Genomic DNA, 24958 nt, shown 5'->3' with positions numbered 1-24958 from the left:
TTATCATATTTAATATCATATTGTCGTTTTAGGTTTTAATTGCAAAGATTTACTTTTGAAATGGTGTCCTCAGCCTGTGTCACAGCCCGGCTGATAATGAGTGTTGACTATGACATCAGATGGCCACTTGTGACCTTTCCTTTGTAGTGCCATCAGACTTGTCATTGTGTATTTTCATCTGGACTGAAGCAAAGCTGGATTTCTCACTTCCCATGCCAGCACCCATTCAAGATAGAGCACCACTAAACCCAAAGAAACTAGAAACTGCATCACAAATTGTCCTACTTAATCCCCTTGCATTCTTCATAGGAGCTTGGGGGGGGGGGGGGGGGGGGGGGGGTTTCTGCAAAGATCAGTCTATGTTTTCTATCTTTAAGTCTTCAGCACACCTCATTTAATGAACCCTTTGACAACAGTCTGCACAGCACTGGTGGAGGTCACGACCTCTGTGACTCTTTGCCGTGACAAGGACTCTGACTGTGGGAATGGATTAGCATGTCCCCCTCACTTGCTGGCCCTGTCATTGGACTGACAGCTCTCTGACTGAGGTCTAAGGTCCTGTTGTCACACTGATCTATTGTGATTCGTTAAGAGCCGAATGGCTGAAGGAGCTGAATGTTCTCCACCAATCGCCCACTAACAAAGCTTAGCACAGTTTTTTTTAAAATTACATTTTTAATGACCTGTGATGGTATTTTAGTAAAGTTGATTTTAGATTGTAGATTGTAGATTTTGTGGTCAAAGTACCCCCCCTCCCCCTGGAGCTTTATTTTTAGTTGTGCATTGTCTCCAGCTGTGTAGTTTTCTCTAAGCTTATGTAGGCCATTGTGGCATAATTTATAGCCACTCACATTAAACTGGGAGAGAGGTGCAGCAGTTCTTTGTGGAATCAGAGGAAAAAGACGGTTGTTATTTTTCTCACCAGTCACTCGCTTCCTCCTCTGCTCATGCCTGGCTGGACATGTCCGACAGCTTCTCCTGCAACACCAGCTTCCAGCTAAAGTTTTCTAACTGTTGACCAAACACCCGTTTCCTGCCGTTTCCTTATGATTTATACACTCAGTCTCGGGTCGCCTTTATACAAGAGGCACATTCCTTATACATGAATATGAAGGCTGTTCCCATTAAGTCTGCAGTTGTACTGCTGATGGAGATTATTTGGATCATATGGGCAAATCACTTTGTCACTTCTTGGTCATTCTGGAGCAAAAAGCACAGCAAGAGCATAAAGCTGAGACCTTCACTGTTGACAAGCTGTTAGCTGGGGATAGCTCTTTTCTTTGTAGAGTAATGATGTGTGGCAACCTAGTATGACCACACACATGCACTCTCTCTCTGTCACACTCACAGACACACACACACAGTTAATCAAGCTAGTGCCAACCATGTTAAAAAACAATTGACCAGCAGTCTTTTTTATTTTTGGGGTCTTTTTTTGTGTCTGGAACAATAATTGAAAGACCTCGGGTGGCAAATTGAGTGTAAAGAGGTAATGTTCTCATCTCTAAGCTTTTTTACGCATACAACAGCTTCACTTATGCTGTACTGTCGCTCAATACTCTCACTGTCCTATATACCAAACCAGTGATGCATGCAGCATGCATATTGTAAAAACAATTAAGTATGTGCACTGTAAGATGTGCAGGATGTAGTTCTTCATCATGAATGAGGCCAGCTGGCGGTGACATCAGCCAGATGTGAGAGGACACAGAGGAAGAAGCAAAGGATGATCTTCTAGTTATATCTTATAACACCCGCAGCTCCAGTGGGAGTCTGGTGTAAACAGCCCAGCCACCCATGGCCCAGACTGATGAAAGGGTCCTTCTGAGAAGGATTACTACTCCCCCCTCCTTCCTTCAGTGCACCCTCCTCAAACCCTTCTATGTATACATTTATGACCACAGCAAAAGTATACAGAGCTTTCCACTCTCCAGTGGATGCTGGAAAATGGACTTTAAAGGGGGTGGGGAGGGGGCGGTTGGCAAGTGTAATCATTAGGGTCATGCTTGAAATGCCTTTGGAGAGTGAGCAGAGTGCTCACACTTTTTAACCCTGACCCACCACCCGGTTAACCCCCATTCCTCCCCTTCTTTCCAAACATACGCACCAAGTCGCTGCCTCGGTGATTAATGTTGCATGAAATGGCATCACAGGCCTTGTCCATCCCAGAGATCTTCACTGATGTTAGCAGTAAGTGGATGGAGACGGTGCAACGAAAAGCTACCAGTGTGTAGCAATTTGGGGAATACCCATTACTGGCCGAGGGGCGAGCTCAGATTTTTAGCTTTGTGAAAATGATCGGAAATGGTGGGAAACTATTTTAAGTGATGTTAGTGCTCCGCTTTCAAATGTGTGTGAACATGTTTGTGGGTCTGTTGTTGTCAGTAGTGCAGAAATAAACACTATATAAGTCTAAAGATCTGGCTCAGGGTAATTGTGTGCTTCAGCAGGGTCCTGGAGAGGCAACGTGAGAACACTTCTTCAGCCATGAAATTTTCAGTTTCATGGCTGAAAAATATTAAAATATTTTACATATTGTGATGTGAGGTTATAGGTCAAATTAATAGGTTCAATCCTGCTAATTAATCATTCGCATAACTTAAAACGTCATCTCCTGTCATTTTCTGTTCATTGATGAACTTTGACCCTTGGTTCCCTCTCGCCCCTCTCCTCGCAGGGGCTGCTCCGAGCTCTACCGCATACCTATGGTGGAGTACAAAGTGGACAGCGAGGGTACACCGTGCGAGTACAAGACGCCCTTCAGGAGAAATACCACCTGGCATCGGGTGCCCACGGCTGCCGGAGCGCTATCCCGAGGCTCGCCCACTCAGGGCCCCGACCGCTTGCAGTGTCAGCAGATCCTTCAGCAGCACCAAGCAGCTATCCCGCGAAGCACCTCCTTTGACAGGAAGTTGCCAGATGGTTCCAGGTGCTCACTTTTCTCCACTTCAGCTTTCTTCAGTTGTTTGCCTATGCCCAATTTGGCACTTGTTAAGGGTTGAAAGCAACGCTTGAATACGGGCGATCGAATAACTGTACGGTAGAGAGGCTGCATTACAAAAGCACAATGACAGAATACACTGTTCACTGCTTAATATTGAGTCACATACAAATAAAGGAGCTTAAATGTTATCCACGCTGAAAGAAAATAGCTTCTCCACTCGGTGGTGAATGTGGTTATCCACTGATGGCTGTATCATATATTTCATGTGTAAGCATTGCACACATGTCATCAAGTAAAAAATGTGGGCACAGTGGTGCAAAAAGGCAAAGGAAAAAAAACATTAACTAAACAAATTAAGAAAAGAAATGATCCTGTGAGACATTTTTTAATTTGTTTTTTTTGACACACAAACTTTCTGCTCAAGGTTTTTCAGAAACGGAGGCTCGTCATCAAACACGACAGTGTAAAGACGGCGTCCTTTCAGATGAAATCTTTGAACTCTCAGCCTTTCTTATTTAGAAAAGAGCTGCAGTTACACTTTGAGGAGCTGTTATTGTGCTCGGTTATTTGCATACATATAAATGGCGCATTTTAGTTAAATGAATTCACGGCTCCGCTTTCATCTCCCTTTGGATGATAAGGCTGCGCTCAGACTTTGTTCCCGTCCTCGGCTCTGTCTCTTTTGGACATCTCCATTGAGCCATGTAAAGCAGTGATTTGTTCACTCTAATGAAACCCCTACAGTCACGATAACCTTTCCAGTGTGTCACACCGACTCCCCGCCACCCACCCGCCCGTCCAGTATAGCCTGTTTTGACTATACTGGGATAATGGCCGCCATTCTCTGCCTCGAGTCCCAAGCAGTCGGAGCTCTCCGTTCTCACTCCCCTCCTCCTTTCTCTCACTCTCCAACTCCCCCACTCCCTCCCTTTTCCTGCACCCTGCTGAGGAGGAGGTGATGGGGACACTGACACAGCTCCGCTCATCTCATCCAATTACTGCAGAAACAAAGAGAGTGCTCTTCCCTAGACCGCGATATGAAGCGCCCCAGAGGGAGTGGGAGTAGAGAAGGAGGAGGGGAAGGGAGGAAGACGAGACTGTGTCATAAAGTCGCAGGATCTGTAGGAATAAATCAGCATGAGTTAGCCGGACATTTGTTTGTGCTGCTCAACTAATTTTATTTTTATTAAAAGCACCTTTTTTAAAAATCCACACACTCTGATTGAGGTCTAAACAAAAACCGAACCACTAACCTTCCCGTTAAATTTAAATGAACAAAAATGGAGCCCGACAGGTGGTCTCACTAAATTACTCATCTCACGAGGCTTTGAGGGGGCATGGACCCATTTGTCTCGCAAGGCCGCGCGAGAATCTTTATAGCTCAGATAAAGCGCCATTTCATCCACACGCATAGCTGGATTTAGACTTGCAACCATAAAATATGACGACTGCTTCATAGCCAAATGAGACCAACCCTCTGATCTCTCTCCCCTCAAAACTTTTTTTCCCTTAACATGAGGAGAAGAAAAAAAAGGAGAACGAAAAGCAGCCGCTTCTGTCTCAAATTAAAGTGCCTGGACTTGGCTGGACACTTGACTAACACAGCCGGAGAGAAAACATAGCGATCTGGCCAGAGTGTTTGATGATGTGTGGCACAACTGAGATACTGACAGTTTATTTCCCTGTGGAGGGGGAAAAAAGGGAAACCGAATGAGGAAGCAGAAAGTGTTGATGTTTAAATTGTGTCGCCTTGTGAATGTTTATACTTGCATTTTTGAATCCGAGCTCTACTGGATCATTTTCAGTCGCTTATCTGCAAATTTCCAATCTTTGAATGCCTGCTCCAGGTGACAGTCTCTCTTGGCTTTGCATTTAATAAAGATTTAGTCATTTCAGACCTGGTTCCAAACTAATGTATAAGGACGAAAGAAGCAGATATAAGGAGTATAGGATATCTGACAAGACTTGGCTTACGCTTTAATGTGAAAGCCATACTGCCTGTGTTATTGCAGTCTTATTTCCGTCCGCTCATCTTACCTCATTTGGCGTGCTGGTTAAAGGGAAGGCAGCAGACATAAGTCACATACAGTGTGTATTTTTCACTCCATCGTCCACAAGTTTTTCCTGGCTAGACGAAAGCAAGCAAAGCATCTTATCTCAAGGTATTAGCTCAGAGGCTGTGATGGTCAAACTGGGTGAAAGGGCTAAACTTTACTAATAAGCTAAGCATGAGGAATGGCACAGAGAATCACCATCTGGATTGCTGAATGAGGTTAATGCCATAACTAACCTCTTTCTCTGCCTTTGAAAATGAGACACCTTTGCCTCTTCTAACATTTTCTCACATTGACTTTTCTTTTTTTTTTTTTTTTGAAAGCCTTTAATGATGCCCTTAAGATTCACAGTCCTTCCAAATTGAAGTCACCTGGTCGGCTTCCAAATGATTTGATGATGATCATTTAACAATCATTTGATAATACCCTCCTTTATTTATGTCCCTATACATTGTGGACTTTTTATTTTTATTGTTTTAAAGTGCAATTTTAGGATATTATCCGCACTTTATAAATAAATAAGCTGTTGGTATTAGTCAGAACAACAACTGTATATATATTAATGGCTATCTGTAATCATTTTTAACCACTTCTGTCTGTTGTCCCTCTTTTTTCTGCAGAATTGTTCAGGATATGGAGAATCCCCAGGTCACCTCATGTAACAAGGGAGACCAGCACTACCGCAGTTCCCCCAGCAACCAGTCGTCCTCCAGTGATCCAGGGCCCTGTGGCAGCAGCACATGGTCCCAGCAGCCTGGATATGATGGGTACAGGACCACAGCAGTGTGAATTTTTTTTTAGTTTTTTGGAAATAACCTTTAAGTAGTCCCTCCAGGATTATGCGGTTTTACAGTAATGAATGCAGCTCCAATCAGTCCCAGCACTATTTCTGAGAACTTGCAATTTTGCAAAATGATAGCAATTTTTCCACATGAAATGACCAAATCATCAGTGCACTTTTGGCCAGTCGTCATGCTTTTTTTCTTCTTCTTCTAGGAAGTAATCTAACAAAACAATAAAATTACGCCTGTCATGGTCTAATACCACATCCAGAGCATAATAGAGAGAAGATGGAAGATGAGTTTTATTTAACATGCATTATTATAGTTTCCGTGAAGTCATCTCAAAGCTTTACTTTCAAGATGTCTTTCAAAGACGAACAGAAAAGCTACCTCGAATGTAAATGGGCACTTTTTAATTTGAAGCATGCGGTTAAAGGCTGTTGAAAATCCCACCTAAGTGAAGTGTTTTTCTTACTTTGGGCACGTACTTCTCATGCTATTCAGTAAATTAAAGAATAGGTGGCACTTAAATGTAATTGGAAATCATTTTTAAGGAAACTGACTGATGTGGCGATCTAACAAACTATGACAGAATTTTGCAGAACGATTTAATTTAAAAAAGGGTTTAATAAACAATCAAAAGAGAGAAATTGAGAGTCAGAGTATTTGGCTTTGTATCATCTGTCAACTTAATTATTGCTCTTATTATATGTTCTTTTCAACATGTTGCTCTTTATCATTTCGTCAATTATATAACGATGTCGCGGAGCAGCCCAGACTGTGGACTGCGCAGGCGTAACATCTGTCAGGCTGATTCTTGTACATGAGCAGAATCCATGAGAGACCGACGTCTGTCTGTAAGTGGTTACAGACCATGACAAGAGGCTTAGCTCCCCACTGCTGCCTTTTCTGTCAAAGGCCTCAGATCTGCATTGAACACCCGAGGACCACCGCGCCCTGTCAGAGCTGCCCCGATGCAGAACGGCAGACATGTCGACTGATCTGCCGGGCTTTGTCGGAGATCAGGAGACAATGAGGCCTCTGTTCATCTGCTGTAAACTTTATTAGCTCTAAAAGGTTTAACTAAGACGCGCATTGGAAAAAAATTGCTGCTCTTACCCTTTTGTCAAGAGGTAAAAAGCACCCGGCAAGCTGAGTCCAATGAAAAAAGGTCTTTTGTCAGCGTTGTCTGGCAGCTTCTTTATTCTATTATGAGCTCAAGTGTTTTGACCTTAAATGATGTTGAGCTAATTGCTGTACATCTGTGGTGAATCTATTGAAGCCTTTCTCTTAATTGAATAGAGAGCACACTCTATAGAAAAACGAATTTATGGCCCATTTTCCCCCTCCTGCCCTCTTTTTCTCCTTTTTCTTTTTTTTCTCCCCCCATCAGGTGTCCCTCCCCTATCCTGCATGAGCTGGTAGGGGACATCCAGGGAGGGGATGGAGAGATCCACAGAGAGCCCACCCTGGAGAGGACTAGGTCTGCAGGTTAGTCTGAAGTAGTCATTGTTAACATGCATGTCTGTATAGCAAGAGCTTAACACTCCTGAAACCAAAGCAAATCTCACAAACTGTTGTCCACATATCTTGCTGCCATCTTTTACATACAGTCTGTGAATCATACCATCTGCTTCTATAGTAACAGTAACTTCTGGCTCCACAGAGGCCAAATGGCACATCCCCTCCACCAAGATCCTGAACCCTCTGAAGCAAAGAGAAGGAGGAAAGGACTCGCCCAACAAGCTGTCCAGGGTAAATGTCTGATCCACTTTCACTTTATTGAAGCCGACCAGGTGACTTTAATAACGTTTGGAAGTCTATTTGCGACTTTTGGGAAGGTCTTCGTATTTGAAAACTTGGTCTGATTCGGCCTTGAAGTGTGCTGTGCTGGCATTACAGAGTCTGTGTCAGACCTGCTATATCCCCCAACTGTTTCAGGCTGAGCTCAGATTGCCCTTGTTTATGGGCTTTGCAATCAGTTCAATTGGGGCATTCAGTCAGATGTTCATGTTGTCCCCTCTAGACGCTCTTTGCAGTTATCGCTTTCCCTTCATCAGCATGCTAACGGAAATCTCATCTCATCACTGTTTCAGGTTCTTTCACGCGTTTCTAGGACACTTTTTCCTTGAAGGTTGAATATATTAAGTGTTTTAGCCCCTCGTTTCTCCTTTCTCTATATTCTCCCCACTCCCTCTGATTTATGGTTATTTTGCCCAGCACTGCCTTCCTTTTTTCTTTCTCCTCAGATGCTGGAGGCTGGCTAATGCACCTAAACAACATGTTTTGGTGTTTTCCACCACTGTTGGAAGTGGATAAAAAATTAAACCATTTTCTTGGCACTGTACATCTCTAATGTACTGAGCCTGCTTTTTCAACTTTTTTTTTTATGCTGTGACTAAAACCGCATCAATAATTTAGCAGTAAATCATAGTAAAGATGACATCGCAGAACAAACCTTTGTAATTCATGGCTTAAGTTCTAAAATAAGGCGTAGCTGTTGATCCCCATGATTTGAAACTGATGATGCACATTGGAATAAGTTGGTGTGACCTTAAATGTATTTGAGCTTGAGGGATTCCTCAAATAAGCATCACAATTTCAGAGTTTGCATGCAAAGTATGTGACATTCAGCATAGTCTGTTTTTATTCCTGCCTACATATTACTGTCAACTACTTGACAGTGTAATGGGCCTCAAGAAAACAAGCTGTTGCCTCAGTCAGGGACACATGACCGTGTGAGGAAGCCTGATGGGTAAACCCCCTCCTTGCCTGGTACGGCAAGAATGTTAAAGCATCCGTAAGAATTATTTGCAGCTGCTGTTTGACCTCGTTTGATTTACTGTGTTTCTTTCTCCTTCACCCCTCTCGCTCTCTCCCTCTCTCTCTCTGTGCCAGGCGGGTGATAAAAACTCAAGCCACTCAAGTAGCAACACTCTTTCAAGCAACGCCTCCAGCAACAGTGACGATAAGCACTTTGGCTCTGGAGACCTGATGGACCCCGAGATGCTCGGCCTCACGTACATCAAAGGCGCATCCACTGACAGCGGCATAGACACGAATCCCTGCGTGGCCCCCGGGGCCCGAGTGTTGCTGCAGGGAAGAGTCGGGGAGCAGGGACACCCGTGGGTGTCGGAGCACCACGAGGATGGGGCGTCGGAAGAGGATCATGGGAAAATGTACCTACCGCAGGGCTATGCTTCTGCCATTTTGTCTAGCCATGTGACAGAGGGCAGTATCGGGGACCTGAGCGAGATCTCATCCCATTCCAGGTACAGCATTTTTGTCCTCGTTTGTACAAAACAATTGACTTTGGCTGAGTATGTGACAAATTAAAGGATAACTTTAAATGGAAATTGTTGTTGAGTATGCAGCGCTGAACCTTGCCTTAACTGCTATTAGATCTCAAACAAATTTAACATTTAAGTGAGATTTTTGGATGCTTGTCTTAAAATGTGCTTTCTAAATCCATCATGAAAAACACAGAGCGTCTCAAAGACTTCAAGGATTCATGCTCCGCAGTGCTGAAGTTGTTCTGCAGCATGAACACCTTCCTAGGAGGCTTTAACGCTTTCCCCCATAAAGACGACATTTGATGACCTTTTCACACCGCCGTGTATACCAATAAAGATGTGGTTTTATGACCATTAGAGTAGTTTCTGGGTTTTCCCAATAGTAGCTACATAAGCAGAGACTACCCTCAGTAACTCCTGATGCAAACAGTCATTTTGTTCTATAAGCAGGCCTGAAATATGACCTAAAACCTCTCAGTCCAGAAGCTCCTAGTAGGCTTTCAAGGGGTAAAAAGTTTACAGTCAATTACAGCACTCTGTTTTTCTTTGCTGTGGTCAAATAGTTTTTCCTGGTGTGGCTCAATTCCATCTTTTGGGGTCATTGATTTGCCTCCTGTGAACTTTCAAACACCCCCTTTTTTTTAAATGGCTCTCGGCAAAATTCACTATATTCCACCACGTAGATGTTTTCAGGCCCACTATCTGTTGAACACATGCAGAGACAAACACGTGCACAAAAGGAAGGTTTCTGGCTGTTAACTGACCTTTTCACCCAGCCGTGCCCCCTCTCTGCTGACATACAGTCTGGATCATCCAGTTGTGCTGAAAGCTCCTGGTCAGTGTTGCTGTCAGGCCGAGGCAACATCAGGAGGCTCATCACACTATCCTTTAAGTCCTCCTTACTTCACCTGGGACCATCTGGGAAAGAGAAATGGTGTCACTGAAGGTCGGCCCTGAAGCCACTCAGTCTGTCTGTATGAAGCAGCACGGGTGACCATTTGTTGATGTCATATAGGATTATGGTCCCCCAGTCTGTTGAGATCATTGACCTGTTTGGGGGGTATAAAGAAGTAACCGTGCCAGGATATCACTTAGAAATGAGAAAAGAGCCCATGCCATCACCTTGACTGCTCTGATGCTTCCCACCTTTTATGTAATGGTCTTTGACACCCGAGTGTCATCTGAGCAAACAGTGAAGCAGCAGGAGCACGTTTGCAAGGTGTGGCACAGATGGGCATGAATATGGAAACACAGTGTGTTGTGCCTCCAGCCAAAGCCAGCTCTCATGTCTTTAGGGTGTTTTAGAAGAATGTTTGAGTAGCAAAACCCTAACATCTTTTATGGACCTAAATCTGAGATCCATCTCTGCAGCTAATAGATGAATCCTAATTAGGCAAAAACAAAAAAAACAGACACACACACAAACTATCCACTTTCATATTAATTATGGAAATAATGAAGGGCGCTGTAGCAGATGTGAGACTGTGTATGGAGAGGGGGAGTGCTTAAATGTGAAAGGCCAATGGAAGATAAAGGAGCAAAGAAAGCAAAGCAAGGCAGCGTTCATTACCTGATGCATGGCTCATTTTCACATCACTGCAGAGTGTGACATCGCCATCCTTTATCATCTTGCATATTATTTGGATAGAGGCGAAGCATTTACACATTTGAGGAATCGCAGAAAGTAAAGTGATATAAGAACACCATTCAGTCGAGATGAATGCTGTACAGCTGTGTGTATTTGACCCTTTGATCATAACTTCAAGGGTCACCTTCCCCAGTTAACAAAAATAATAGTATTTTCCTCGTGGCATGCAGTTATTTTATTTTGTGTTTTGCTCGTAAGCCTGTAAATCAGCCTAAGGCACAGCATTGTAAATAAGCAGAAAAATGCCTCCATGTGATTAGAGTGCACTGACCCCTTAATGTGTTTTGTCAGTTGATATTTGACTAAATACTGAAAGGACAAAGTTCAGGGGGAATATTCACATGACAAACTGCAACCGAATTCTCTTCCAGTGTAGGTTGAAGGGCGGTTTGATGTTTTTAGATTAAAGGGGGACTTATTGCTCTCATGAGCTGCTCCATATTTTTTAGAAAACTACGCAAGTAGCTTTGCGTGATTCATATGATTCAAAATATTTATAATCAGTACTTATCTTATATCGGGCCTTAGTGCCTTTTAAATTGATCCTCTGTCTGAGCTGTTTGAACTCCTCCCTCTGTAAAAGCCAGCTTTCTTCCTTTCTTTGTTGCCCCACAGAAACAGACAGTTTGAGCCTACATGTGTTCACCCTTGTAACAGGATACAAATGACAGAGAATAAGGAAAAGCGTAGCGACCCCGGCAGCATGGAGACCATTCGTAAACCATTTTCCGTTTAAAGAAGTCATCCTAATAGGTCGTTTCTTTACGTCTGACATGTTGCTAGCACCATTTCTATTGCTAATGCTTGTTTATGTTTTTGTTATGATTTTGCCTTTTTTTGTTTCTCTGTTTTTAAATTCATTCATTTTGTGGTCACTTTTGAGTTATGTTATGCCTTTTTTTTTTTTGTTTTCTGTTTCTTTTTTTCCTTTCTGCTGTTTGATCAGTGGCTCACACCACTCTGGCAGTCCCCTGGCCCGTGGTGCCAGATACTGTATGTCTGCTGACTCCTCCAAGGTGTACACCATCCCCCAGACCAACAGCTCAGGGCCAGAGCTGTTACAGGGGTCCGGGCTTGGGTCCGGCTCAGAGGCTTGTGGACAGGCACGCACACAGTCCAGTTGCAAATTCACAGTGGGCGGGAAGGCGACTGATGATGATGATGATGATGATGATGATGCCGCCCACAGCACTGAGGAACCTCCCAACATTTCAGAGTGTGGGTGAGTGTATGTGAGAGTGAAAGCAAGAAGAGCATGTGTGAGAACATCAGCAAATGTGCAAAAAAACTACAAAAACAAAGAGAGGTTTCAGCTCACGTGCTTCACAGCGATTTTATCACTAGCTAGTAGGGACATTTAAATAAAACACCCTTTAATCGCGCTCTTGTCAGCACATTTTTCTCTGTCCTACTGCTGCATCTCCACCTCAAACCCAACCCCGCGATCAGCCTACACAGAGTGGCCTTGATTGAAGCAGACAGCCACAAAATAAATAAGCTCAGTGAAGCTGCGGACATAATACACTTGGCACATGTCACTTACGGTTATTGATCGCTCCCGTGAAGCCGCGTCCCTGTGGATCGCCAGGCTCGACCATCTCTGCTGGGAGCCAAGCATCAAGACACACACAGGAACACGCACGCTGTCGCACATGTAGTCTGAGGACCCCCCTCTGCAGAATAGCCTGTATCGCACAGAAAGAGGAATGTATGCAATCCTCAGTCTGTATGAGCAGTGATGACTGACTGTATCTGTCGGGTGATTAAATGGTTTTGCTGTAGAGAACAGAGAGCCATTGATGGTGAGAGTTAAACAGCTTTTACGGTGTGAGTGTAGCTGTGTGTGTGTCTGTCTGTGTGCACTGATTTGGAGGATGTTTGCGAGCGGGGCGTGTTTTGGAAGAGAGAGTGTGAGATTTTGCCCTGGAAGGAGCCCCGTGCTCCAGCTCCCAAGTAATTTCATTTAGGCTGTGAAATTTGCTACTTACGGTTGTGTGATTGATCGCATGCACTGAAGTCATCTTCTGCCGACTTATGAAAAAGCTCCGTAATTCAGTTACCCACCCCATTGTTTGTTTATATATTCCTACCGTTTTATTTCATCTTACATAACAGCGCCTCGTGATAAATGGCCTAATATTACTCACAGATATTGTCCTAACATAATGAAGTTTCTCTTTCCCCCAATTCTAAAAAGTTTTCTCATTTGTTCTAACGCTGTGTGTAAGGCTGGATGTGTAACAGTGCTTCTAACCGTGGGCTCTTTCTTTCTTGCTTCTGCTTCTTGTTTCAGAGGAGCGGAAAGCTTGTTAACCTTCCTTCTCACAATGCTGTCTGAGCGTTCAAGGTACACAGTTAAGAGTGAACCCTGTGGTCCTGATCTGACACCGCCTGCTTACCCCGCACACTGCCCCGCCCTCTTTGTACCCCCACTCCTCTGGTGTCAAGTGCTGGTTCTGCCTTGTGGACCATGCTCAAAGTGGACAGCAACCAGCTGTGCATGAGTGACTGTGACATTTCCACTACAGATTCATACTGCTGTGTACTGTCCATCTAATATCTTCTCAGTCTCTCTGCTTAAATCTTTATTAGAAGTTTAATTTTAATAACCACAACCAAAGCTATCATCATAATTGCTTCCCTTTGGCTATGTTTCGTCTGGGACAGTGTATTCCCAGCTTTATACATGCATATTATAGCTATGACTCCACCTCACATTATCTGAAGGGCAATAGAAACACTTTTCTATCTGCGATTAAACTATGAACTGTGTGAACCATTTCTGCTACATTTTAGCTCGGCGTATTAGCCAGCTAACTTATGAGCGTGGAGAAATATTTGAGTCAGTCTAGATACTGGAAGGCATGGTGGTGTGGCGGTTAGCAGCGTCACCTCACATCAAGAATGAGGCCCTGCGTTCAAATCCAGAGCAAACTCTTAAATAGCTGTAGGTGTAAAAATTGTCATTCTCTCTCTGTTAGCAGAGCGACAGACTAGCGCCCTGCCCAGGTTGTGTACCCTGTGTACCCCATGACAACCTCACATTGGCATGACAGACAATGAATTGAATGGTTGGATGGCTGGATACATTATTATGTTTTTCTCCACTGTTAGAGTCTTTAGCCCAAAAGAAAAAAAAACAAAAAAGCGTGTGCACCACTGCATCGATGGCTTGTCCATGATAGGAGAAACGAAGGCATCACAATATTAAGCAACAAACAACTATCAACACTTATACTTCCTTCTCTTTTGGATCTCTCTGCTGTTTCTAACTGGACTAAGTCTAAAATAATTTTATCATCTTTTTCACAAGCTCTCAGACTTTGTATTAAAAACAGGTGGATGAAAACGTACCTTCTTTCTTTTTCACTGCCCCTTGAGAAGTTAATTATACACTGTAGGCATTTAACAGATGCCAGTGCACAGCAGAGTAATATTTAACTCCAAAGATGAGGGCTTTAATGTTGTTCCAGTTTTCTCATAATTATGGCTCAATTACTTTGGCGCAAATGGACAGGTCAAGGTAGAGTGGGAAAACAGAGGACTTTTTGCTGCAGTTTTTGGCATCAAACAACGAGTGTACAAAATTCAGTTAACTGCACTTATTATTCTGCCAAACAGAATAGAGCAAACACAGTACATATATTTAGGAACTGTTCTCCGTGTTGCCAAAAGCTTAATACGGTGCAGCTCTCAGCAACAGTGTCTGGAGGTAGCCGTCATAACTAGGCTGTCCCATCGTCTAACCATCTAGCGAAGCTCCCTGCGGCCACCTAACAGCCTGCCAACAGCACTCAGTGTGTCAAGCTCAGGCTGCTCACTTAAAGCAGAGGTCTCACAGCCACATGACTTCACCAGCCTGGTCGGGCACATCTTCCGTGCCCTGTAACCTCCCTCGTAATCTCTCCACACCCTCAGAACCATTTAAATGTTCCCAGACAAAACCCTGCCGACAACCACACTGCTAACAAAACATGTCACCTCTTGTGGGTCCTTCTCCAGCCCTGTCTAACAGCTCTCATGTCTCCCTCTGTTGTTGTTGTTGTGAACACTCCTTTAGTTGGTGCTTTCCACTTGTTTCTGGAAGTCATTTCTGTCCCAAACCCTTGTTTTCCCTTCTACCTCTCACAGCACTTGGCTGGATTTTATTTGCAGCCTGTGTAATCATGGTTTTGGCACAGTGATGTGGAACAGGGTAAGATTTGGAAATAAGTTCCCTCCCTTGGTCCTTTTCCATCCCCGTTATCCTGAATTCACCTGACTAGCATGGAGCAGGGAAGCGCCTGATGTTGGCATGATAAGACGGATCCTTGTCCCTGTTCTCTAAGTAGCTGGAATTACCTCTGAACCCAAGCTGTGATGGCTCCAAGGCTGCCCCCCTTGGGATGTATTTTGTGTGACCCTAGTGATGAGCCATGCTCTTCTTTGCCCTCTGTGTCATCTACAGGCAGTTGTACGCACAAGAGGCCGCATGCCGGCTCCAGGCCACTGAGCGGGATGGAAAATCTCTGCAGAGACTCTCGAAAGAGGAATACGTTAAAATGATACTGCCCGACAGCCCACCAGGAGAAGACAGGAGTCGCAAGGTGAGGGCATTAATGAAACCCTAACCTCTAATTTATCATTATTATGATGTTCTGTGTAATATGCAAATAAATGTCACTTCACAACTCTGTTATTATACTGACACGATGTTTCTACAAAAACCTCAGAAGACTTCCTCTTTTTGAATAAATCCAGCGCAGAACCAGACTGGAAAATCTCTTGCTGGGAATCCAGTGAAAGCAGGACAAACATATGCTGGCACTGCTGATAGGATTCCTCCCTCTCTCTCTCTCTCTGGACACAGGACCCTTTCAGTCACCACTGACTGGTACAGTGTTTGGTTAATTTAATTTCTAACAAGAGGCTGAGTTTACTCAGTCGGGATGTCATGGATTAAAGGCAGGAAGTTCCAGAGAGCACATCGATGTTTGATGTTTCTGGGTCCTGCAGTCTCTATTAATTGCATCTCGAGTTCCCTGCACCATCCCCCCCATCCATTATCTACCAGGAAGGGACTCTGGAGATGTACAAATGGGTTATTTTTGGATGCTGCTCAATTCTAATACAAATGCACTTCAGTTCCCTGGAGAAGACGGGCATGTCCTCTGGCACAGACAGGCCTCGTCCCTAACACGAAGCAGCAGTCCTCTGATTTGTTTGTCTTGCCTCCAACCATCGAGCTTATGGTTTACAAAATCTGGCGCTTGCAAGACAACTAGGCAGCGTCAGCACCTGTCTCAAATGAAAGCATGCGTGTTGAGCTTGTTTGGATACACATAATATTGATGTAATTTTGCTTCCCACGAATAAAGAAAGTAGCCAGTACAAAGGTGCACTGATTGTCAGATTCACCAAGCAACAGGACCTCTGTTGTCACGCTCTCCTGTCAGATTCGGTGTGATAATGTAAGAGTAACAATCTGGGAGGGCACCGGGCCAGGCACTCCAAAGCATATACACATATGTTCCCAATAAACACATACTGTTCTTTTCTGGGAGCAGCTTCACTGCATGTTTTCAGTCATCAGCTGGCACATAAAGACATCAAATCACAGTAATTATATGATGCTGGAAACACGGTTGGTTTATTTCTAATTCTTATATAAAACAGTCTGACCTGATGATTTGCCAGTTAATGAAACAGATTCTATAGTAAAGGTTAACGCATGTGTCATTTCCGGTACTCGCCCGTGGCCTTTCTTTGTGTGGCTGAGCAGGTGCAGACAGATTTTCCTTGCCAGCCACAGTGTCCGCTGGGACGACCTTCCTTGGACAGGCAGACCATTGTGTGGCTGACGTAAAGGAAAGGCCGTTCACAGCTTATTTGCCCACAGTGTTCCTCTTTTGAACCTCCTGTGGGAAAGAAAGAAAAACGATTTGAAAAGGTGGTTGTCCAACACATCCTCCCGAGTGGCACGTCATTGGGTCTTTGTTTGGTGCGGGCAGTGAAGGGAAAAAAATGTCGGGAAAATCAGGAATATCTAGGTGGATGTGCCACTGCTGCTTTGACTGATAAGAGTGTTGCTGCTCTACAAAAGAATTCAAAGCCCGTACAGCCCCAAAGCAGGCTGAGACTGTTGCCAGCTGAGGTGGATTTAGGCATACTATAATAGTCAATAATCTTGCAGGTTTTATTAGTACAGTATTTTCTCCAAATGTGCACAGCAGGTACAGTTAACCAGTGCCAGGATGTGTTCAGAGAGCTTGTTTTGATGTTCTAAATAGATGTCTTTATAAAGAAAAACATTAAGCCCAATTGGAATTGCTTTCATTTGCCGTGACTCCATTTATGGGTGCTCTAAATCTGCACTCTTATGCTTTATATAGGATCAGCAAATCCTGTTTTAAAGTTGTTTTGATGAGCGAGAGCCTCGGGAGTTTAATCTTGTAAAGTTGGGCGGGAAAACTTGCAATAAGAGACAACCTTGTCAAGCTAAAGCCTCTGAGGTGGTCTTTGGAGGCAGTAGATGTGCGTTGCTTTGAATTCCTGTATATATTTCTCACTTTAAAGACAGACAAGATGTTTGTTAAATTCTCACCGTGGGATTTGTCTTTGAAATGGAGATGGCTGGGTGTTGGCTTTGCGGGTTTGCTAGTCTAGTGTAGGTTACAGCTGGGAAGCAGGGTAAGACGTTTACCCATCTGGCCAAATGCTCCGCATATCATTTGTGGCTACTTTTGATGTCACTGCTGCTGCATTTATGTTAGCTAAACAGCAACATAACGGATGGGATCTGGCTTTGTGGTTTTCTGGGTTTAAAGAGGAGATGCTCTGTCAAAACTGTGGCCAGCTGTAACACAGTGGTGTCTTTGCAGTGATATCCCATGTAATTCTCTCTTCAAAAGACATCCCCTCAGGGTGATGCTACTTTTCAAGCCCTAACAGCTTTTATAATTGTTTATTCTGACCTCATGCTCTCTTTGATCACAGCATGCATCATTCTGATTTAGCCACTGCTTGTCTCTGCTATATGAGCTCTCTAATTGCACTATTATACCAAAATACTGGAAGGCAGGCAAACTTCAGATGTGCAAACGAACACAAGGCAGAATATTGTTTTATACTTGCTTTTTTGTTTAAGTTAAATTACCTACAATTATCCTTGTAACTGTCCAGATGTCAGTCTCACACATGTATGCAACACTGTGGTTAGTTTACCCAGTTGTCTGTATCCTCCTCACCATCTTAAAGACTTCTCGACTGCCTCCTCATATTTTTTTCCTTTCCGTCTCGCTTTTTGAAACCTGCACTCTGCTTTAGCATTAAACTCAGCGACTACTTGTTGCCACAGTACAGTGGCTTCTGTCACCACCTCCTCCAGCCCTGTTATTCCCCGTCTTCCAGACGCTTTCCAGCTGTGCTCAATCCAACTGCATTTTTCTGAACGCATAGACTGTAAATGATTCCTGCCACCTCTCCCCCGGATGTTCTCCGTTTAGCCCACCCAGTTGCCCAATCATGTATGCCTCCTGTGCCGAGGAAAGGCAGAGCATGGGGAATGTGCATCTAGGATTGTTTTCTTTGTTATGAGTAATGGTTGACAAATTGTTCTGATCTTCTCAGGTATCAGCAGTGGACAGCTTGTCCCCCAGACGCTCGCTGTACCGAACGCTGTCCGATGAGAGCGTGTCCAGTAACCGGAAAGGCTCGTCGTACGCCAGCTCGCACAGCTCCATGCTGGACCAAGCCATGCCTAACGACATCCTATTCAGCACCACCCCACCTTACCACAGCACGCTGCCGCCTCGCATGATCCACAACCAGGGCGCGTCCAACCTGCGGAGTAAGTACAGGCAACGAAACGCTCGACAGGCCGGCTCGGTGAAAAAACACACAAACAGAAGACAGGAAGGCTAATACACACTTTTCTCAATGACGCTGCTGGATTATCAATCCTCTTCTCTGGCACCGGATAAGAGCCAGGATATCGAGACTCGTTCAAAGAGCCACTTGAGTCCTTGCTGATATCATAAGCACAACTGGTACACACTCCAGCAGCACTCCTCAATATAGCTATCTAATTGGAAATGGGTGAGGCTGCTCGCTACTTGCAAGGGACCTGCCGCTCCGTCTGCATTAAGCAGACACCTGTCACTGCTGGCTAATATTCCCTGCTCCACTGTCTCCCAGCATCCACTGAATATGTATTAGCGATGAGAGGTGTGATGTGTCCTGCCTGCTGCTTTAGGATCTCTGACATGAACATGCCTATTTTTCCATGAGGAATGTCACAATGTCTGTCATACATAATGTTTCATTCACTCATCAGTCCCTGCCAGCCACCCCTCTCTGTCCCTCCTGTCTCATTTTCGTACCATCCCTTTCCCATCTCCCGCTGCTGTCCTTAGATAGAAAATGGCTTTTGGAAAGATGGTTTTTTTTTTTTCTCTTCGGCCTCTTCTGCCTGTCAGTCTGATGGATTCCTGATTGTTTTGAAGGGTAGTTGAGAGCACAGGCTCTCCCTTTCCCGTACTGAAGCAGCCCCAATTTGGTAAACAGTGAATTACTCAAGCTCCAAGACGCTGGGTAAATTGAAAGGAGAGTGTCAGCGTCACCTCAAGCTCTCTGTGTCTCTTCTCTGCTTCTCCACTCATGCTTTTCTAAATACCTCTCTGCAGAGTGGGAGCTTGTTTATTGCATTCTCTGTCTTTCAGGGCTGAGAGGGGGGGAGGGCAGGAGGGACAGAGGGGAGGGAAAGGAGTTATTGATTGAAACATGAAGACATTCACTTAGACAAGTCGTTTATCGCCCCTCAGACAGCGACTCGCGAGTGCCACACAGAGAAGGTGGTTTTAATGTGACTCTTGCCTATCATGCTGTTACACAAATCCAGAACTTGGCTTTTCAAAAGGTTCCCAACCTGCTGGAGGATTTCGCCAGATGAGCGAATATAGATTAGGCGTTTGGCAGGAGTTAGGCTAGACAAAAGCCATCCCGCTTCAAATTGTCTCTCTGGCTTCCCCCCCTCACGCCCCCCTCCCCATTCCTTTCCCCTAACCCCTTTTGTCTGATGCAAACTGATGGGTGACTCAACGATTAGCCCTAAACTCAGGCCAGGCCTAGACACTGATCGGCGTGCCTGCCTGTCTCTGCAGATGAGTTTTGGTTCTCTGACGGCTCCTTGGCGGACAGGTCCAAGTTCAGCGACCCGGGCCTCATGCCCCTCCCTGACACTGCCTCTGGGCTGGACTGGTCTCACCTGGTTGATGCAGCACGAGCCTTCGAAGGTAACCAGCCTGGATGAAGCTGCTGGCACCTTGTGTAATCCACTTCTACTCCCCACCCCCTCCTCCTGGCTGCTTAGCGTGTGTGACTGTGTGTTTTGTAATCTGCAAGTGCCCGCTTGCTTGAATGTGCAGATTTGTGTGAGCTATGTGTTTTCTTCTAGTTGCTCCTAAGTGCTTCCGGAGGTTACTTTTGGGAATCCTCCTGCTTTTTGCACCTCTACCCCGGGCCCCTTTGCAATTTCCTATTAAGAACAAAGCCATCATTTCTCAGCACTGACATGGAGCTAATCTTCCCACCATAAGGCCAGCCAGTCATCATTCGGGTTTTCAGAGTGTTGCTGCTTTTCTGTTATGGTTAAGGTTTCGTTTGTTAAGTTTGGGATCATTTATGCTCCCCTCTTGACCACCAGGTCCGAATGTGATCTTCTGAAAGAAACAGACTTTTCCATTTCGGGGGGTTTGTTGGTATTCAGCTCTGGGACAAGAGATTTAGATATGAAGCTTTCATGTAGACTTATAGGTTGCCTTCCTGTCAAAAACTTAAAGCTGATTATTTCCCCCCCCCCCCCTCAATCGTACATTTAAACCACTCATTTGCATCATAATCTCTTTTCTAATTTAAATGCCTTTTTTGGACCAGTCTCATGCCGGTGTATTTCCCATTTATCACAGACCTGCGCACATGCCATGAGTATTTTTTTTTTTTTTTTTTTTTTTTCCACTTTGACCCTGGACCAGTGAGCAGGCAACATAGCATGTAATCATTTGTTTGTCATAATTAATGAAGTCTTTTGTGGAGATTCTCCTTTGATGCATTTCTTGCCGCACGGCCCGCAGTCTTGTCATTTAACGAGAGACGAATCAGTTGAGTTGATGCAGAGTCTGAGTGGCAGCGGCAAGGCAGTTGTCACGGCAGCCGAGCTGGCCCAGAAAAAAACGCTGTGTAAACTAGGTGCCTTGTTGCCGAGCAGAAAGTGGCTCGGGGCTGCCATTGTGTCATGTATGTTTAACCAGCTTTGTTTAGAGCCAGTGGGGAAAGAGGCTGGCTTAGATGTAAAGCATTCACGGCATTCATAACCCTTAGTCATGTGGATCCTGAGAGACGGCTCATTTTTATGATGCAAAAAGACAGTTTGGATTGGCTTGCACTATATAAAAAAACAAACAAACTGAAAAAACAAAAACTACTGTGCTCTCTTTGACTTTTGCAAGAAGCAGCAGATGGAAGTGAAAATAGGCTTCTTTTTTTTTTTTTGGAGATTTGAACAACAAAGCATGTTGGTGCAGTCGCTGAATGCTCTCGCATGCATTGTGCATTCGCATAGATTCTCTTCTCTGTAATCTGTCTTTCTGTCCAGTAAGTATGAACCCCGGGTCACACAAAAACGGCAAGCTGCTTTTCTGCACTTGTCTCCGCTTTTCCTAGAAGTCTTTAATCTTTCTGATGCAGCCATCGAATATGAAGGAAGATGTTCATTCATATGCAAATGAAGACTTGCTCTCCCGTCCCCGACTCATCTGAAAAACCAACTTCGGGCTCGGCCAGCTTTTGTCTTCGAGTGGATTAGCTTTCATTTGGGGCTAAATTAATGGAAGGGTTTCCTTAATCTTTTTCTATGAATATGCAGAACACCCCCCCCCTCCCCTCCCCCCCCATCTTTAGCCTCAGATAAGGGCTTGAGAAAGACAGGTTTCTAAAGAAACAAGCATTAGGCCTTAAAACTGAGCAGCCCCTAAGGGTAACATGCCAAGTTTGGGTTTTCCATGGAGCTTTGACAAAGCTTAAGGGCCTGATATGGTAAAACAAGCATGACTGGTGTCTTACAGCTCCCTGGGATCCAGCCCATTATGAGCCAAACAGCTGTCAGAGGAAACTTGGAGGGGTGAGGGCACTGGAGCAACGCCCCAGGGACTGACTTTATCTGTAGTAGTCTCGAAATGCTCTGTTTACTACCTTGTTCCCTGCTGTCCGGTTATAGATCTCTCAGCAAGGCAGGACTGCTTTTGCAAGTGCACTAAACCAGAGCCATCCATTCATACAAGCCATGAATGAATCGTCCCAGGAATGCCTGTGCGAGTGTGTTTATCTGTTCTGTTTTAGTTTAACAGATTTCCTGTTTTTGATGTCAAAGGCAGATTATGACCCATTACTTCACCTGTTCTTTTCCCAGACCAGCGCGTGGCGTCCTTCTGCACCATGACTGACATGCAGCGGGTCGAGGCTCTGCAGATCTCGAGAGAGCTGACCAGACGGGTGGTGGAGGCGGAAGGAGCGGCGCTGGGAGCAGAGTAAGCTTCACTGACACACACACAAGAACTAAGTGAATATTGACTGTTAGCTAAACTGTCATTGTTTCATTTTGTGTAAATAAATGACTCTTGGCACTGTCCTCTTCTGTGTTACCCCGCAAACAGCTCCCCCTCCACACTCACTGGCAAAGTCAACCAGTTAGAGGTGATCCTGAGGCAGCTGCAGCACGACCTCAGAAAGGTGAGTCCGCGTCATCCTTTTGTCGATTATGTTTTTGTCACCTTGGTGCGCTCCTTTCGCACATTAGCAAACGACGCATGTCGGTGTCCCACAGCTCAGATGAACAGACACTGAGTAATGCGTGCCCCGAGGTCTGTGTAATACAAACTCATCCACTTAATTCAATATCCCGCTTCCTTTTCTTATTGTGTCCCAGCCCAACGTTTCCCCACCTACACTAATGTGCTTAAAATGGAGAGAGGAAATGCGCTTTTATCAGAACAGAGGAAGGGCTGCTTTGCCATGTTAATGCCTCCCATTTACACCACGCTGACGAAAGACGGATGTTCTTGTAATAGCGGGGCTTTTATCAGCCTCTTTTGTATCCATTTATTTTTTGCCTCATGTGTTTCGCGTTGATTGCGTGTGTTCACGTGTGTTCACGTGTGTGTGTGTGTGTGTGTGCCCTGTTTTCAGGAGAAAGAGGATAAGGCGATGCTACAGGAAGAGGTGCAGCACCTGAGACAGGACAACATGCGACTGCAGGAGGAGAGCCAGACCGCAGCGGCGCAGCTCAGGAAGTTCACAGAATGGTTTTTTCACACCATCGACAAGAAACCCTAAGACACAGAGAGCGAGAGAGGGAGAGAGAAAGCATGATGGCCTTTATTCCTCACGGGCACCCACTCTACTCCTACTTAAGACTCCCAGAGGATCCACAGGCAAACAAACTATAAAACAAACCATTACCAGCCCCCAAGAGTAATCAAGACGCTTTCAAACAACCCCATGTTTAGGAGACTATTGTGCAGTCCTGGGTGAGAAACCTGAAACCCCGATCTGGACTTTTACTTTTGGGATCGTCCTCTGTCTGAAGCGCAGGGTCGTGTCTGATTTAACTGGTGAACGAGGCTCTTGGGGAAACACCACCCCCACCTCCATCTCCAGCACTAAAGAGGAATCAAGAAAGACGACCCAGGGCCCCGCCTGTCCACGGGATCTTCTTACAGTAGAGGAATGTAAAGCTCATTTACTGTAGTGAACATATAATCTACCTACCTACGTATGTCGCATCGGTCTACTGTACTGTATACTCAGCCGTACTGTATCATACTGCACACACTGTCACACAGCTGTTTCTGTGCCGGCCGTCACGGACACAGGAAAGTATAGAGGGGCGAGGCGAGAGGGAGGAGGGGAGGAATGTACTGGACATAATGAAGTGGTACTTACTGTCCGCTTGCACCAAGAGGAATCCACATGTGGCGCTCTTGAAACATACAGCGGGGAGGGGGGGGAAATGAATGTAGCTCAACTGAGATCTTTCTTTTTTCTTTCTTCTCCTGCTTTCTGGTTTCCAAAGTCGCAAAAGTTTTGAGGTTTGCTGTTTTTCCAGACTTTTTGTTTCTTTGTTTTTGTTTTGTTTCTGATGAATTCCACATTTTCCTTTCCTCTGTGTTGTAATGTAGGGTCACATGGCAGTAATTTTGATGTTTTAAAGGTGCTTTTCCCTACGCACATTTGTCACTAGTTTCCCTTCACTGTCACAATGTCCTAGCAATAACAAAGTGGTAGTTACAAAACTGTGTTTTGTTTTTTTTATTTAAATTTTTCATTTTTTAAAAGAAGTTACCACAAGCGTAAAGAGTTCCTGTCGAGTCGCAGTTGTATTTGACGTGTATTTATGAAACAAGGAAGAGACTGTGCCTAAAACTCTTGGTTGTCGGTGGATTGTTTCCCTTTGCTTTTAGTCCTTTTTGTAAACACACGCCTTGTCTGTGGCTCACTGATAGAAAAAAAAAATGTGTGTGTGTGTCAGAGAGAGAGAGTTTGTGTGAGTGTGAGTGTGTGTGTAGTTTATCACAGGAAAATGTGTTCTTATGCAGTGGTTTCTAGAGCATTAGAGCAAGCGCCAGTGAACCACACTTACAATGCCAAATGTGTTTATTTTCTGTACATACCTGCCACAGAAGTGTCTTGTATTTAACACTATTATTTAAGCTTATTTAACCTAAAGTTGTTTATTTTATTAAGGGTATTTGTTTTGTTTTGTTTTTTGTTTTTTGTTTTTCTCCACTAAGGAGAGATGAAGCTCTGTGTATGTTGTAAAGTGTGTAGCTTGCCGGGGCAAAAAAAAAAGAAAAACAACAACAAAACTATATATTTAAATATATAAATGATGATTTTGGAGATTCCAACATTTGGATGCTGCTAGATTAACAGTTTGCTGGTTTGTATGCTTTTAAAAACTGTCTCTCTCCATGAACTGTCTCATCCCTGGTGAGACATTGGGCGCTTTTTTTGTTTGTTTTTTTTTTTAAATAAATGTAGTTGTAAAAATAAGTCTTTTGTGCTTCGTCAGTATTTCTTCTCCCAGCCTCGGTACCAAAACAGCGATTTGAGTTTTTTCAGTCTGGTTCACTGCTACTGCTGTTTGAAGTCTGTTTCAAAGAAATGGTTTCAGGAAATAAGAGAAACTTATTCAGCCTCTTGCC

At 44.4% G+C, this 24958-nt stretch overlaps 1 protein-coding gene across 5 annotated transcripts in view; it reads left to right on the top strand.

The window, feature by feature from the left end:
- Nucleotides 1–24608, top strand: part of sipa1l2a (signal-induced proliferation-associated 1like 2, genome duplicate a) — an 80104-nt gene extending 55496 nt beyond the window's left edge. For 2 of the 5 annotated variants that reach the window (XM_006807668.3, XM_035915261.2), the window contains exons 10-22: nucleotides 2678–2929; nucleotides 5619–5765; nucleotides 7174–7271; nucleotides 7447–7535; nucleotides 8679–9052; nucleotides 11668–11943; nucleotides 13015–13068; nucleotides 15169–15307; nucleotides 18330–18549; nucleotides 19862–19993; nucleotides 22165–22282; nucleotides 22409–22484; nucleotides 22941–24608. In XM_006807668.3, coding sequence (XP_006807731.2) covers nucleotides 2678–2929; nucleotides 5619–5765; nucleotides 7174–7271; nucleotides 7447–7535; nucleotides 8679–9052; nucleotides 11668–11943; nucleotides 13015–13068; nucleotides 15169–15307; nucleotides 18330–18549; nucleotides 19862–19993; nucleotides 22165–22282; nucleotides 22409–22484; nucleotides 22941–23087 — 2122 coding nt within the window. In that variant the 3' untranslated portion in view covers nucleotides 23088–24608. The remainder of the gene's footprint in view (nucleotides 1–2677; nucleotides 2930–5618; nucleotides 5766–7173; nucleotides 7272–7446; nucleotides 7536–8678; nucleotides 9053–11667; nucleotides 11944–13014; nucleotides 13069–15168; nucleotides 15308–18329; nucleotides 18550–19861; nucleotides 19994–22164; nucleotides 22283–22408; nucleotides 22485–22940) is intronic. The other 3 variants (XM_006807670.3, XM_006807669.3, XM_006807671.3) reach the window with 3 other exon arrangements.
- The last annotated feature ends 350 nt before the right edge of the window (nucleotides 24609–24958 follow it).

Source organism: Neolamprologus brichardi, chromosome 13 (assembly GCF_056152115.1).
Source record: "Neolamprologus brichardi isolate AB-2024 chromosome 13, ASM5615211v1, whole genome shotgun sequence".
NCBI lineage: Eukaryota > Metazoa > Chordata > Actinopteri > Cichliformes > Cichlidae > Neolamprologus > Neolamprologus brichardi.
The sequence above is the reverse complement of the archived record's forward strand: the minus strand, read 5'-3'. Positions and strand labels throughout refer to the sequence as shown.